The 16,224-nt window shown below is 38.6% G+C and overlaps 1 protein-coding gene across 1 annotated transcript in view; it reads right to left on the minus strand.

Annotated features, from left to right (window-relative positions):
* The window catches only part of MROH9 (maestro heat like repeat family member 9), a 63,581-nt gene that overhangs the window by 19,961 nt on the left and 27,396 nt on the right, over positions 1-16,224 (minus strand). The window contains exons 8-13 of the mRNA XM_037806906.1: positions 15,357-15,506; positions 12,829-12,983; positions 7,979-8,144; positions 6,648-6,790; positions 5,475-5,609; positions 3,886-4,006 (exon numbers count right to left, since the gene is read on the minus strand). Of these exons, the coding sequence (XP_037662834.1) occupies positions 3,886-4,006; positions 5,475-5,609; positions 6,648-6,790; positions 7,979-8,144; positions 12,829-12,983; positions 15,357-15,506 (870 nt within the window). The remainder of the gene's footprint in view (positions 1-3,885; positions 4,007-5,474; positions 5,610-6,647; positions 6,791-7,978; positions 8,145-12,828; positions 12,984-15,356; positions 15,507-16,224) is intronic.

Raw genomic sequence — 16,224 nt, forward strand, 5'->3', positions numbered from 1 at the left:
GTTCCAGGAAATTGCAATGATAGTTTTAATAATAGGTCATCTGAAATACAGCATGTATCATTAATAAGTCACATAAGAAAAGCAACACATTATTAAATATTAACAGGTAATCAATAAAAGTCAACAGTTCAGTGAACACTAGGAACAGAATGGTAGCTAATTAATAACAGTATATTTCCAACAATAGTTAACATTCTTAATGGTGAAACAGTTAAGGCATTTTCATTAAAATCCATAATGAAACAAGAATGGAGTACTATCCCATGATCATTTAAAACTGTACTTAAAAGTTAAGTCCTAACAAAATACATGATCTCAAAAGAAAAAGTAAGGATTTGAATAGAGGTAATAAAATTATCCTGTTATTTTTCATATGACAGGATCACATAAATAGAAAAGCCAAGAGAATCAACTAAAAAATTATTAGAATTACTGTAAGAGCTCAGGAGAGTCACTGGATTGGAGTTAAACAGTGTAATAATTAATTTTCCTGAACACCCAACAGCAATGAGCCTGAAAATATAATGGAAAAGGCCACTTTTGCACAACAAAAATTAACAATAAAAAATGGTAAAAGCTATTTAATAATTCTGAAATTCATATGTAAGATTTATATTAAAATGATAAAATATCTAATGAAAAAAGAGAAGTGAAAATATTATATCAATTATTCCTAAGAAACTCATGTAATTGCAATCATAATTTAAACCAAAATTTTCTTTCATTTTAAACTAGTCAAAGTTATTTTAAAATTTAACTAGAAGAACAAATATTTAGGGAGGACTAAATAAATTTTGAAGAGAGTTGATGGAATGTTGCTTTGCCATATATTAAAATTTTATTTTTAAATTACCATAATTCAACAGTGTGGTGTCCTCCACAAGAATAAAAAAAAAGGAATTTAATAGAATATGCTGAGAAAGACCCTAATGTGTGTGTGTGTGTGTGTGTGTGTGTGTGCGTCTATGAAATAAATAATAAAGGTAGAATCACCAATAAGAAGTGACTTTAAGGCTTTCAATAAAAGATGCTGGGACAGGTAGTTTATTATACAGCAAAAACTAAAGTTAGTTCCTCAACTCATGGTATACCAAATAACTCCATGCAAAACAAAAATTATATATAAAATTAATACATATGTGTTAATATATATTAGAAGAAAATTTAAATGAATATTTGATTCTTTGGTCAGGGTAGATTTATTTTAAGGCTTAACTTTTATGAAAAAATCAAATCTCATAGAATTAAAAGGAAAGCAACAAACTAAGTATTGACTCTCAGCAGTTACTGTATTCAAATGTTTAATATCCATGATATCTTTCACATATTGTGCATGGTGCCTGTGTATTTGTGTGTGTGAGAGAGAAAGAGAAGAGGGAGGGAGAGAGGGAGGGAGGGGGAGATAGATAGATAGATAGATAGATAGATAGATAGATAGATAGATAAATAGATATCATGTAGTTCATGGAGAAAAACACTAGGACCATAATAATTAGGTGGGCAAAGGAGAAACCAGATTGTTTACAAAATTGAACTTTAAATTACTAATAAGTATATTTTAGAGATTTCCAATCACTCTAGAATTTAACAAATTAAGGACAAATAAAATCAACCAGAAGGCACCACGTCTACCTATTAAATTGGAAAGTTCTTTAGTGGTGGTGAGAGTGCAGTGAATTGAGCTGTGGGGAGCACTGTTTGACATCGCCTTCTCAGAAATCAGTTTGGCATTAAAATCCTTAGGTTTGGGAATGTTTATACCCTCTAAGTACTGTTTCAGAATCTGGGAATCTATTAGAAGGAAATAATCTAAAAATACCATAAAAGTATTTCAGCACAAAGATGCATACTGTAGTTTTTTCATTAATTTTCATCACTAAAAATTAGAAATGATGAACATTGTGGATCCTCATTATTCACACATCCATTCTATATTTTCAAATTTGTCTACTCCCTAAAATGTATTTGTAACCCCCAAATTGATTTTCACTGCACTTTTGCTATTATTTGGAGACGTGCAGAGTGAAGAGAATCACGTTTCACCTGAGGTTGAACAAGGTTATTTTCTGCCTTGTGGTTTCAATTCTCACACTGTAAAAAAAGGGATCTTTTTGCAGTATATTTAGTGTCATGTTTTTCACTTGTTTGTGCTTTATGCTGATGATTTTGCTATTTAAAATGGTCCCCAAGCATAGTGCTGAAGTGCTGTCAAGTGTTCCTAAGCACAAGAAGGCCGTTTTGTGGTTTTGGAGAAAATACGTGTTAGGTAAGTTTTGTTCAGACTCGAGTTATAGTGCTGTTGTCTGTGAGCTCAATGTTAATGAATCCACACCTTATTCAATGAGCTCCAATTACCTGTCCCCCAATGCCATTTGTGATTAAACTTTCTTAAACTTATATTCAGAGAATTTGTTTAAATGTTGCTCTAAAATGTTCTGAAGACAATGATACTGTTTCTAGATGGGGTTAAATGGAGGCAGTCTTTATAAGACTGATGAGACAAAAAAACTTCCTAAGGAATCATTGTATGCAAATATAAGGCAGAAAGAAGGTGAATTTAAACAGAAACTCACCTTAAAAAGGTTATTTATTGAAGGATTAACAAATATTGTGAACTGGGGCTGCAAGGAGCTAGCCCCGTATTTCCCCAAGGGGCAAAGTTTCAGTGGAAAGTCACAGAGGGAACAGCCAGAAGTTAAATATCAACGGAACCCAGAGAAGAAGAAAGAGAAACAGGCTACGCCCCCATGTACCTTGTCATGTGACAAGCTAAGGACCCAGGATTGCCAGCAGCTAGCTCTGAATGCCACAGATTTGGGGAGAAAGCATCACCTTGATGATATCTTGATTTGGATTCTATCTTAGCCTCAAAATTGTGAGTTAATAAATTTCCATTGTTTAAGCTGAACATTGCATGATATTTGCTTGACCAGCTTAGGAAACTGAAACAAGAGTTATGCCAAACACCAATAGCTGCAAGCACTAAATTCATGATGTGAGAGGCAATTCGGTTTCATTAAACATCATTTGTCACACTAATGTTAATTTAAATTTTACTTAGTTTTAAAATTTCCTTTGAATGTATCATTTCATCAGAGCTCTTATTGTGTTTACATGTATTTAATGTTTGTACATGCTTAAAGGAATACGCAATAAAAATAATGTCAGACATTAAAAATAATGAAAGAGCCAAATGGATTAAGCAAGTTGGAAAAACAATTATGATTTGTTACTGCAATAATCACTTAAATTGATTTACACTCCTTCAGAAACTTTTGAAGTAGACAGTATAGTGTATAGGCATACGTTTTATAGTTTATTAATGGTTTTCCTGAATATGTTTGAAATCATCTCGAATTTTTAAAAATATCGGGCAAAACACCTTAGTTCAATAATTGCCTTAATAGACAATATTTTATGGAAAAATTGGGCATGACTCAGATAATTTCAACTTAAAGTATATTTTCTACATACCTTTTGCAAGCAAATAGACTGCTTCAATTTGCTGGATATAGATGACATGTTATTTGGCCACATCCTCTTTTTTTTTAAAAAAGACAGTTTGAAGCACCATTTAGACCCTAAATGTTACCTACCATATTTAGTAAGCTGAATTATCCCAGGATATACTTTAACAAGCAAGCAGAGATATATAAACCGGTACTATAAAAATAATTAAAGTTTGTGGCAAATCCACCCACCCTAGGACATTTCCAATAATCCAAATCTAACTCTACTCCCTAACTGCAAATATCGGCCATTCTCCTAACTTGTGGCAAGAACCAGTATTTAGAGAGGGAGGTGAGAGGCTGGAGTGTTGATTTAAGCTTGGATAAGGAAAAGGAATGAGAACCCAGTGGTGCACAGTCTCCTAATAACACTCACTTCGGTGAAGAATATTATTGTGATGACAGTGTCTTCTGACCTTCTAGGACCTTCAACTGAGAGTTTGTAGAGATAATGCAAGGTCTCTGGAAACTGTGGAAAGTTAAAGTCACTGAGAGTTCTGTATGGGAGAATAAGGTGCTGAGTTAGCAAAGAAGAAAACAGGTTCTGCATTAGCAAATACTAATTGTGGTAAAGAGAGAAACATTATCTTCATATGTCACACCCACCCAGATAAAAAGAAAGATTATTCCCTAATCCTGGGTAAACTGCATCCCCACTATGAATCCTACATAGACTCTGGGGCATGATATATACTTGGATCCTTGACATTATCTATTTTCTTGATGTCACTTCTCTTTCTTTTCTCCCTTTCCTTTGCCACAGAACAGAATGCCCTATATTATCACAAGCTCCCATCAATCCCTGCCCAAAGGGAAAGAAAATAAATATCTAGTGTTCCATCTGTGGTGGCTGTGTAGGTTACCTGTGTGGTTTTGGACCAAGTCCTTTCTCTGAATGATATAATGAAGAGTCCACAATTTGGGGGCCACCCTGGGTTGCTCAGGAGAAGAGGTAGTGAGCTCTTATTGAGACCAGGCTCACAACTGTCCTGACGCTCTGGCCATTTGGACCAGATTGGTGAGGGCAGGACTGAGAAGGATGGTATGACAAGATTTAATTTCAAGACTCCAGTGTGGTATTCTGAAACAGTGCTTCTCAAACTATGTGCCTTCCAGTGACCTGAGGATCTTGCTAAAATGCAGACCGATTCATTTGGTTTGGAGTGGGGCCTCAGATTCTGTATTTTTAACAAGTTCCTGGGTGATGCTGCTGCTGCTGGTCCGTGGACCACACTTTGAGCAAAAGGTCCAAAGTAACCAAGGAGACCGTGGCTCTAAATTGGGGCCACTTGCAGGGTGCAGACATGCTATACTTGTATAAAATAATATGCGTGCCCAAAGTGCATATGCAAATAAGATGACATTTTAAAAGCACCAAGAGTACAGAGACCATGGAGACTTTAGCTCCTGGGTCAGTCACAACTTCAAATGGTCTGTCATGTTGTTAAGACCATGTATTTTGAGTCTGAAAATCTGAACCTATAATCAGGAGCTTGCAATTCCTAAAGGGCTAACTAGAAATGCCTCCCTTCTGATATAAGAAAAATAAAAGTCCTTTTCCATTATCCCTTCCCAAATTTATTTTTATAATTTGTCTCGTTAAGCTCAGGTTTTACCAGACCTACTTAAAGTGGGGGCACACCTGTAATTGTGTGATTCCTGAAGAACAGGAATCATCTAACATTAGAGGAATAAAAAGGCAGAGTCACCTCTTGTCCTATGCATCTGAAAGAGAAATCTATTCTATGGAGGGCAGGGAGTGGGATATTTGTCTCATCAGGCCAGAGGGCAAGGAAAAGGAAACATATACCAAAGACAAAAATTCTGAAAATAATTAAAGGGCGAGAAATCAAACGGTAACTCAGTTCTTTAAGGGAGATTTTGTGTTTGGAATGGCTTAATTGAAAGAAGACGGAGAAGGTGGAAAGGAGATTGAGAATCCTACATGGAACCCTCTGATCTTACTTTGCAATAAGGTAAACCCCATAGTGGTGAAACAGCACCGCAAACTCATTCCAGCAATTCTTTCTTTGAAGCGCAAAGTCCACCTGTTGCAGTCCAGAACATTTCAGCAGAATTCTCAGGGCATCCCGGGCAAATCTAAGACCCCAAGAAGAGAAGAATCATTACCTGGCTATGATCCTCACATTACTACATACACGTGACCTGCCTTTTCATCTGCTTTTGGGCAGGATACAGGTTTTGGGAAAGGGGATGTTTCTTCATCTCCCCTGATTGACAGGATGGGAGGATGTAAGGGGATAAATTGAAATTGCAAAATGTAAAATCTGGGGTTGATAAAATAGCATATTAGAAGGAGATGTTAAACAATGTCATGACTTGACAAGCAAGAGTGTTTATTGATTTTCTTCTTTGGATCCCTTAAATTAAATAGGATATATTCTCATCTGTTTGGGATGATTTGGTGTATATCTGCTTAGAGGTCAGGGAATGGATTAAATAATCTTAATGGGACTTATTGGGTTTTGGAATTCTCCCTGGTTTAGAAGCCCACACCAAACCAGGGCAAATAGCAGACAATTGGGTTCAGATTTCCAGAATGTGTACAGAGAAGCATACTGTATTCATTTGAGCAAAGCTACAGCCAAACCTCCCAGACCCTCCTCACCCTAATATGGACAGAGTGACTGCATGTTGTCATAAACCCACACATCACATCAACAAACACAAAACAGCTTTACAATTCACAAAGCACAGTCGTGCATGTCATTTCATCTGATGTACAATGATTCTGATTGGTTCCTATCAGAGAGAACAGAGCGTGAGCTGGAGTGTATCTGATTTCGATTTAACTGCTCCTCTCTGCTCTCTCTTCCCTCTATGGCCTCATGGCCTCTCATGATCTAACAGTGAGTGTGGCAGCAATAAACAGTGTTATGTGGCACTGTTTCTTCATATGTTGCACACACACTCACTGAAGATGCTATCTTCTAGGTGCTCTGTAGAGTTAATTTTTTGAGGGCCTTCTACCTTTCAGAGGAGAGAAAATGGTGATAAATCAATGCATTGCACATGGGTATTATAAAGAGTTCCACATGAACCCAAGGGAGAGGAAAGAGTTGACAGCTGGAAGCTTATGCTTTCTTATTCAATCTGAAGTAACTGCTACTATCTCACAAAGGCCTCTCCTTTGCAGTCAGTTTCAGGTCACTGGCGTAAAAGAGTTGAAGCATGAGTGCCATCAACAGCTGGGGGAAAAGCTGGGCCACAGCTTTCTTGTAAGAACTAACAGGCAGCAATGTGCACAGGGCCTGGGATGCCTATAAGGAAAGGAAAAAGGAGTTAATAATGTAACCCTGAAATTCTCTATTCTCGTCTCCCTCTACACCCAGTCAGCCAAAGAAAGGAGAGACAGGGAGCCCTTCCCCACCCATCTTTGAAGGAAGTCTGAAGAATAAAGCTGAAAGCATGTGTGTGTCTTTAATCATTCATTCCACAATATTTATTAAGTCAATTGTGAACCAGGAACCATGCTAAGCATTCTACGGCAAGGAGCTTCCAAAGACTAGAAACAATCCCCAGACAGAAACCAGCAGGAAGGACGTTGCAAATGCTGTCAACTTCCTTTAGAGACATACATCCCAAGGTCCATTTATATGTGACCATGAAGAATAGTTCTGCTAATAACCCAGGTCTTCCCAGTGCTGAAGACTATATGGGAGAGTGAGATATTTCCGGGTGGAAGTCCAGGTCACCAACAGACCCCTTGGTCCACTAACCACAGAAGTACCCACCACATCAGAAACACACATCCCCACATCTCACATTTGTTGGAGCACCATTGATTTTTTTCTATTGTATCTTTATAAGCGCTAAATTTACTCCCAGGAGTGGTGAATTTGGTCCTTTGGAGATATACTATGATGGATATGAATAAGATTAGACCTTTACCTGGCTTCACAATTCTATATGATCTAGACTGTGCCTACCTCTCTGATATCATATCATTCACTTATGCCCTTTCCCAATTCACACCCGATTCTCTGGTCTCCTCGCATTCACTGATGTACCAGTTAAACTCCCACTTGCCACAGGGCTTTCAGCCTTATCTCTGTCCAGAACACTCTCACCCACATAGATGCATGGATCACTCCCTCACTTCATTGGGTTTCTGACTGGATGTCACATCATCAGAGAGGTCTGCCCTGACCAGTGTACCTAAACTGTCCCTGTTACTCTCTTTCCCCCACACCACTTTAAATTTCTTCTAAGCTTTCCACCATCTGACACATTACACATTTACTTATTCATTGTCTGTGACTCTCACCAGACATGATCTGCCACTACCGTCTGCCACTGTAGGCACTCAGTAAACATGTGTTGGATGAATGAATGCATGAGAGCAGGACTGAAGCAAGGAAATGAATGAATGAGTCTGCAGACAGATAAGGAATTTCATGATGAGAAAAACAGTACTGAAAAAAATAAACACTCATTGCATTATTTACCGCCACTGGCATCATGTTAGTAGCATCAAGAGAGAAACGTCTTCTTTCCAGTAGGGTGGGCTCCCTTTCCCCAGGCTTTCCTCGCAGTATCAACAAGATTGTCTTCAGGACGTGAGGGGCCACGCTTGACTCGGAACCTGCTGCCTGCCACATCAGGATCAGAGTACTGCAAACACAGTCCCCCCCAACCAAACAAATAATGATGAAAAAGTTTTTTTCATCTCCTTCTTCACACATTGACATGAACCAAGAAGATTCTTGGTTTTACACTTCTAGTATTTTATAAAACAAAGACTGTGCAAACAACTCCAAAACAAATTGTTATTCATATTTCCAGATGGTCTCATTAGTCTATTGTCTTTGAAATCGGAGGAAGAATTTAAATAAGATCATATGGAAAATAGTCTGCAAGTTCATTTTCTACTGCTATTTAAATATCTGTTCAACTCAAGGTCAAGAATTGATTCGACTTCTGTACCCTATACTCTATTTTTCCCATTATGTGAACTTGCTTTTCCAGGGAAAATAGAGTATTTAAAAACAGGCATTGAAATATACATTATTTTTTAAATCAATAAGTAAATAAAAACCTAAGAATATTTGAAACATATTCCTTTTCTGTTTTCTAAATAAACTAAATTATATATATATATATCTATATATTTATACATGTGACCTTGCCACAATCGCACAACCAGAACGTAAATCCCCAGCACAGGCAGGCACATCTAGGACACTCTCCAGGACTTCAGTGTCTACTGATTGGCCAGTGTGTTTGTCAATACCCACCCCCTCCCAAAGGCCTGTGTGTGTGTGTGTGTGTGTGTGTGTATCAACACACACACACACATTAAACTCTCTACAAAGGATATAAGACACAAGGCAAATTATTTATTGAATCATTCTAATCCTTTCCACGTTTATTGACTTTAGAAATCGATGGTGTGATCTCTTCTGATGCAATTGTCACCAGGTCTGAATGTGACCTGACATAAAGCACTGCAACAAACTCAACCACTTATCCTTTAGACTGATGATCATTAGGCAACTTATAGCCTCAAAAACTAGAGGCTTTCTCTCAGCTTCACTGATGTAGTTCATGATGTTCAATCCTCTTCCAGCTTATGCTGGGTTTTTCATATAGTCAGTAAAGCTCTATTATGAGCTAATAAATAATTATTAATATATAATGAACTAATAAACTCTGTCATGGACTAACCCTCAAAATCATTTATCAGAATGTCATATTTAAATAAGTTAAATCACTGAGGCTATAGAAGAGGTTGCATAAGTGGACTAGACTGCCTTGATTGGACTCCCAGTCCTGTCGCTTAAGCTTAAATAGACTTTGTTTTCTTAATATTTTCGTCTCTAGAGTGTGGAAAATAATGATAATTAGAGTTATCAAATGAGTTAACAATATATTTAAAACAGTTTCTGGCCCCGAACAGGTAATCTATGGGCATGTGCTTTGATTTTTAGGACTAATAATAATTTTGTTAATGCCCACGAGGAGCGGGAATTTGAAGGGCTTTCATGAACACGTCACATTAGATAGGCATGAAATCCTACAGGGATGATGAAAAGGGAGCCACATACCTCTGTCATTCTCTAATTTCAGATCTCCCCCAAATCCTTGGTTCTGCCTTTTGGCTTTCTATCTGTCTTGGGAGCAGTCTGTCATGCTATTGGAGTCCATAACACCTGTGGGTACCTGCAGAACCCTCCATTTGGGCTCACTCAGAGCCAAGGTCCCATGGAGGCTTCAAGCCATGCAAGGGTGATTCCAGGAGAGCCCTGGATGGTGGCTGCAAGCATAGCCTTGGGTTACCAGGAATACCACCTTCCCCATCCAGTCCTGGGCCTTTTCTGGCCTGTAGTTCATGCATCAGTTTAGCTAGCCTCTCCACAGTTCACTCACAGGAACGAGGCCTGGAGGCAGGAGACGTGGTGAAATAGCTGGCAAATTGGTGGACTCTCTAGGGATAAAAATGGGTGAGGACAACAAGGCACAGGCCAGCCCTTTGGGTCTCAGGGCTGAATAGTCATCCTAGGAGGCAGGTCTTTGGGAGGGGGTGGTATTGACACAGGCACTGGCTAATCAGTGGACACCGCAGCCCTAGAGAGGGTCCCAGAGGTGCCTGTGCTGGGGATTTACGTTCTGGTTGCTGGATTGTGGCAAGGTCAAGGGGGTTCCAGGAGAATATCCGGGAATGGCCAGGCCAGCAAGGGACTCAGGGCAGCAGTTCTTTACAAAACAGTACAGCAATATTTTAATATTTTGATGAGTAGGATAGCACCAGTATTTCTGTATCTTAGTAATTTGCTTTTCCCTTCTGTGGGCTCTCTCTTGCTCATATCTTATAACTGAGCAAAAAGCAAATTAGAAAGAGTCTTTGCCTTAGAAAATGTCTTCTAACACTAAAAAAAAAAAAAAAATTAGAGCTAAGAGGGACCACAGAGACAATAAACCAAAACATATTTTACATTTATTAATAAAATTTATTTTAATAAAACTGAGCTCAAAGGGGTGAACCAGTTTGCCAAAAGTCACACATTTAATTAGTGGCTCAGATATGACCAGAACCCCAGTTTCCTAGCTCCTTCCCCTAAACACTTGGCCACTCTTCAAGATTATTCTTGCCATTGCGGGAATGGGTACAAATTCATGGAATTCACATTTCTTACTATTGATCCCCAACACCCTGAAGCAACTGGATTGATAGGAAGGTAGAATGGCCTGTTGAAGACTCAATTACAGCACTAACTAGGTGGCAATGCCTTGCAGGGCTGGGGCAGTGTTCTCCAGGATGCTGCGTATGCTCTGAATCAGCGTCCACTCTACGGTGCTATTTCCCCCATAGCCAGGATTCATGGGTCCAGGAATCAAGGGGTGGAAACAGGAGTGGCACCACTCACTATTACCCCTAGTGATTCACCAGAAAAAAATTCGCTTTTTGTCCCTCTAACTTTATGCTCTGCTGATCTAGAGTTCTTAGTTCCAAAAGGAGGAGTGCTGCCATCAGGAGACAATGATTCCATTGAACTGGAAGTTAAGACTGCCACCTGGGCACGTTGGGCTCCTCATGCCTCTGAATCAACAGGCAAAGAAGGCTGTACTGGTTGGGGTGATTGATCCTGATTATTAAGGGACAATGGGACTGCTATACACAATGGAGGTAAAGAAGAGTTTACCTGGAGTACAGGAAAACCCCTGGGGCATCTCTTAGTTCTACCATGCACTGTGATTAAAGTCAATGGAAAACTACAACAACCCAATTTAGGCTGGGCTACTAATGCCACAGAACCTTCAGGGGTGAAGGTTTGGGTCACCCCAACACCAGCTGAAGTGCTTGCTGAGGGTAAAGGGAACATGGAATGGGTAGTGGAGGGAGGTAGTTATAAATACAAGCTACAGCCATGTAACCAGTTGCAGATATAAGGAGTACTATGTTTATGAGCATTTTCCTTGTTTTGTTATGAGCATGTTTGCATATACACATCAAACAAATATCTTTGTTTTCTTCCCTATCTTATTGCCCTATCATATAACATATGTTGAATAAACTTTATGTCATTGTATTTGATCTTACCTTCTGGCTGACCAGACCCTCCGTATGTTTCTCTGGTTTTGCTCAACTCCAAATCCTGGCCTTTTCTTCCCCAATCCTCTCCTACCACCACATAAGACCAGGTTCTGACTTCTCCAATTAAGTTCGCCTAACTTTAATTATGCCTGTTTTCTGAGGTTCCCCCACAGTTTCATATTGTTTGCACTGGATTCATTGGCAGCTTCAGTCTTATGTGTGTATATTCCCTCTGCTCAATGAAATGTGGGTACTTAGTTTCAGAACCAGAAAACACTTTTAGTATTATGAAGAGCTTAAGTTTCCAGGAATTTTCTGAATAGTAAAATACATTGAGTTTAAGTTTCCTAAATAATCTTTTAGTAGGACAAAGAAAGTTTGACACTTTATTAATTTCAATACACTTTTACAGACATTAACTCATGTAACCCATGTACAGCTTTAAAAATAGAAAGAACTTTCTTCACTTCACAGATGAGGAAATTGAGGATCAAGGAGCTATGTAATGTGCATGATGCTATGCCGATTGTTAGGGTAAAGGTTGAGATGGAAAACAAATTCATTTGTTTCCAAAGCCTGAATCCTTTCCATAATATAATTTCCTGCCTTTCCAGTGTTAACAGTAGAGAGATACTACCTTTCTTTCCAAGGTATAAGCTATAGAAAGAGAGTGATGTGATTGGCCAAGCTCTTATAATGTACCTGTCAGATCATACCATATGCTCCCATGCAGCTGTTTTTCTTCTTAGACATTTCTTGTGATCCTTGATCATGAATTTCAGATTAACAGTTAAGGGACAGGGGAATCCCAATTATATCTGGGAAGTTTAAATGTTTCATTACTTCCTTGGAGGTTAGAAATATCTTACATCTGTCCTTCACAAATGTGAAAAACACAATGACCTTTTTTACAGGAAAAATGAGTAAATTCACATATGGGAAGAAAAACCTATTATCACTTGGAGGAGAGGTTTGTTCCTATGAGATAGGTACCAGAACACAATTTAAAGCTTCACATAAATAATAGTGACAATGATAATTTAATGAGGGCCTACTGTGTGCTAGGTATTGTACTAGGATATGAATAACATTCATGATCTTATTTAAGTCTTACATTCATCCTATGAGATGGGAAAATAAGTCTTCATTTTTAGGAAAAAAAGAAACCAGGCTGACCGTGCTAGATCAAGACTTGACCCCATATCCATGTGACTCTGGAGCCTGTGAACAAACCCTCACAGTGGGGCGAGGGGCCTTCCTTACTTGTCTGCTGGGACTGGGTAGTCCATAAGTTGAAAGATGACTTTCTTCGGTGAAGTGCGTGTCAACAACGTGATGACCTGCAACATGGCCTGCTTCACAATGAGAGAAGCCTCTCCACACAATTGCTTATAAATAGTATCCACAATCTTAGACACCTGAAAGAGAAATTGCATAGGTCAGCAAGAGTCTCCTGCTCCATGGTTATCTCTTAAAGATGCTTCTTGGATGGAAGAATCCAGTCATTCTCAGAATTACCAAGGAAACTATGAGTACATGAACAAGCATTAGCAGAAACTATATTTACATATGTGACTACGTGATGCAAAATATGCATTTGGATGAGAAATAAACTTGTGCATTTATGGATAGTGGGAAATATGCATTTTTAAAGAATTAAGTATATTTTGTTGGAGGTGGGTGGCAGCTAGAGATTCATATCTCTAACGCTATGCAATGACGCAAGCTCAGTAGAGAAAACATATATATCATTCAAACGTTAAAGAAGAAAGTAAAAAAAGGTGGAACAAAAGAATAGCGAACAGCAGAACTGTACACTTCAGGAAACTTTCTGAAAATTAAATATCCACATATTGAAGGTGTGAACCATGTAGGAGAGGAATAGCCCAGAATGGTAAACACTGAACCATAATCTTGCCAGCTGTTTTCATAGGCTCCATGTTAGTTTTTGGTGTTTTTTTGTTTGTTTGTTTGTTTGTTTGTTTTCTTCATTCTTGAACAAAGAGAGTTCTAGCAAGACCTGGAATTTGTCACAACTAAATGGTTATATATTCAACATCAAATTTAATCTACCCAGATCACCTTACTTCTTACTTTGAAAAATATTCCCCAGAGACCATAAGCTGAAAAGCTGGTTGATGTAAATTTACATTACATTGCAGTTGCATCGTATATACATTTAATTATCTGTGTATGCTCCTCGGCTTCAAACAAAAGAAAAAAAGAAAATAATTGTAGTGTTAAGCAGTGTAGGGCTTTCCTCTTACAGTGGCGCCTAGTGAATTTATGCTTCAAAGCGACCATGAAATAAGAGATACTAAATCACTGTTCTTCTTTACAGGCCTCTTAACCATAGGATTGTGAGCTTCTCCTCCTCCTTTAAATGCAGCATGTCCCTAAAACAAGCTACCCTAGTCACTGTTTTCTCAACTACAGAAATGATGATTTGTTTTAATCCCCGAGGAGAGACTTGTATTAGAATTACCTAAAGATTGTAAACCCATATCTTATATGTACAATTTGGGAGATTTTCAGGGATAATTTTAACCATATAAATTTTTAATTATAACTGACTTTAGAACCTAACTTTGCTTAAAAATCCCCTGTATTCAGTAATCCAGTAGATTGTGGAGCTGGAGGGGGGCAGTAGCCTAAATTGATCAACTCCATTTAATTCAGTTTTTCCTCTGTGTTTAGTGGCTTCACTCTAGTTTGACAAGTCTTATTTCCTGTTCGGCCTCACCTCCTCTCCAGCGACTTGGTATGGTGTTGCATAGTCTCCTTCTAGTGCTCTTTCCCACTGCAGTAGAAGAGAGCTCCCTTTTTGTCAAGGAGATGATTGTTGTCCTCCAGTCTTCCCCTCAGTGTGTTTGCCCTTTGGAATGCTCCCTCTGTAGCTGCATTGGGAATTCAGTAACAAGGCTTACTTCCCCTTTCTTGCTCTCTGGATTTGAGCAAGAGCTCTCAGCTTATTTTCAGTCACATCACACTGCTATGACAGGAGAGGGACCTGGGAGTTCAGCACTCATGTCACCATCTAAGGCTGGCCTCTTGGGCAGGTGATCTGTACAGTAGAACAGGGGCCCATGCTCAGAAGTTCCCCTCGCTTTGTTTAATGCTCTGCTGTCACCCCCTTGAAATTCTTAATTGTTTTATCTTTGTACTTGTGGTTTGTAAGTGAAGTCTCATGGGACAATGGAGCATGAGTGTGAGTGGAAGAGTCATGCGCAGTATTTGTATCTGCTGTGGTTCTCATGGCCCAACAGATGTGTAGCATTCACATGTCCTATGAGCACAGGATTCCAGTGGATCCATGAAATGTGTGGAAGAAAGGGAAAAAAAAGTTTACTTTATATGTTAGTGTGTTGGATGGCACTTTTTTCCCAGAATAAGGCCCACATTTTCATTTTGCACCGAATCCCACAAATTATGTAGCCAGTCCTATAACAAGCTGAGGGCCCTTGAAAAACCTTCCTTAAAGGTTACATAGATTTCAACTATAGCTGTACTATCTTATCTTTATTAATTTATTTCTTTAAAAAATCTGAAGCAAATATGGCAAAATATTATCATTTGATATGACTGGGGCATGGGTACATGAATGCTCATTACACTATTCTCTTAACTTTTCTGCATGCTTGAAATATTTCACAAATAAGCCTCATTTGATTAAAATGACAAAATGCATAATGGCAAGAATTGTGTCTGAAATGAAGTAGGCATATAACAGGGGAAACAAGGGCACTTTAGAGTATAGACTCTGCTCTATCATTCATTTTCAAGTCTCTTACCATGGTGACTTTATCAGCATGATATTCCAGAGTCAGCTTGAGCATGGTTGCTGCCTCGGATGCAATTGTATAATCAGATGCAGAGAGTTTCATCAGGAGATTCCAAACAAAATCAGTCAGCAAAGATGGCATTAAGCTCTGTCCCACACTCTGAAACCAAAAAAGGCGAGCCATGACCTACAGCCTCACTACTCCAACCTAACTGAGAAAGACAGCTAAACCCAGACACACGAGCGAGCAGAGGGCCAGGCAGGACCACATCGTGACTTTGTGGGCTCTAGGAACCTTTGTCATCATGGGTCTCTTCTTCAGAAAAAAATATTAAAAATGATACTTTAAAGCTTGTATGAAGAGGACTATAATCCAAGCTGGATTATTTTTGTTTTTTTCTCTTATCGTAAAAGCAGTTAAAACACTTTTGTGGGTCCCCACAAGTTCTTATGCCCTTTTCCTACTGTGCCAATGGGTAAATCAGCTGTAGGGTGAGGGCAGGGAGGAATGGGAAACCATGACATTAAATTTAAGAGGAATTATAAAATGTTGATTTTACTCCAATTCAGCTGTTCAAATGTTAAAAATAATCCTGAACTTCATCAGCTTTGAAAATGAATCTGCTCAGATCAGAAATAAGTATGGTTAGTAGAAGTTGGGGGTTCTGAAACAGGAGAAAAGCAGGATTCTGAAGATATAGGAGGTGATGGGGTGAGGGACTTGAGGGTATGGACTTTTAAGCAGAAAGGACTCAAGAGGCAGGAAGAGATAAAAGGTATATATATACATTTATCTGAAGTTTAAGAGCTACAATTCACACAATCCCTTGTCAGAGTAGAGAAATATCCATGGACCATCAAATGTGAAAAAAAATTGA

The sequence above is a fragment of the Choloepus didactylus genome, chromosome 2 (assembly GCF_015220235.1).
Source record: "Choloepus didactylus isolate mChoDid1 chromosome 2, mChoDid1.pri, whole genome shotgun sequence".
NCBI classification, from domain to species: Eukaryota; Metazoa; Chordata; class Mammalia; order Pilosa; family Megalonychidae; genus Choloepus; species Choloepus didactylus.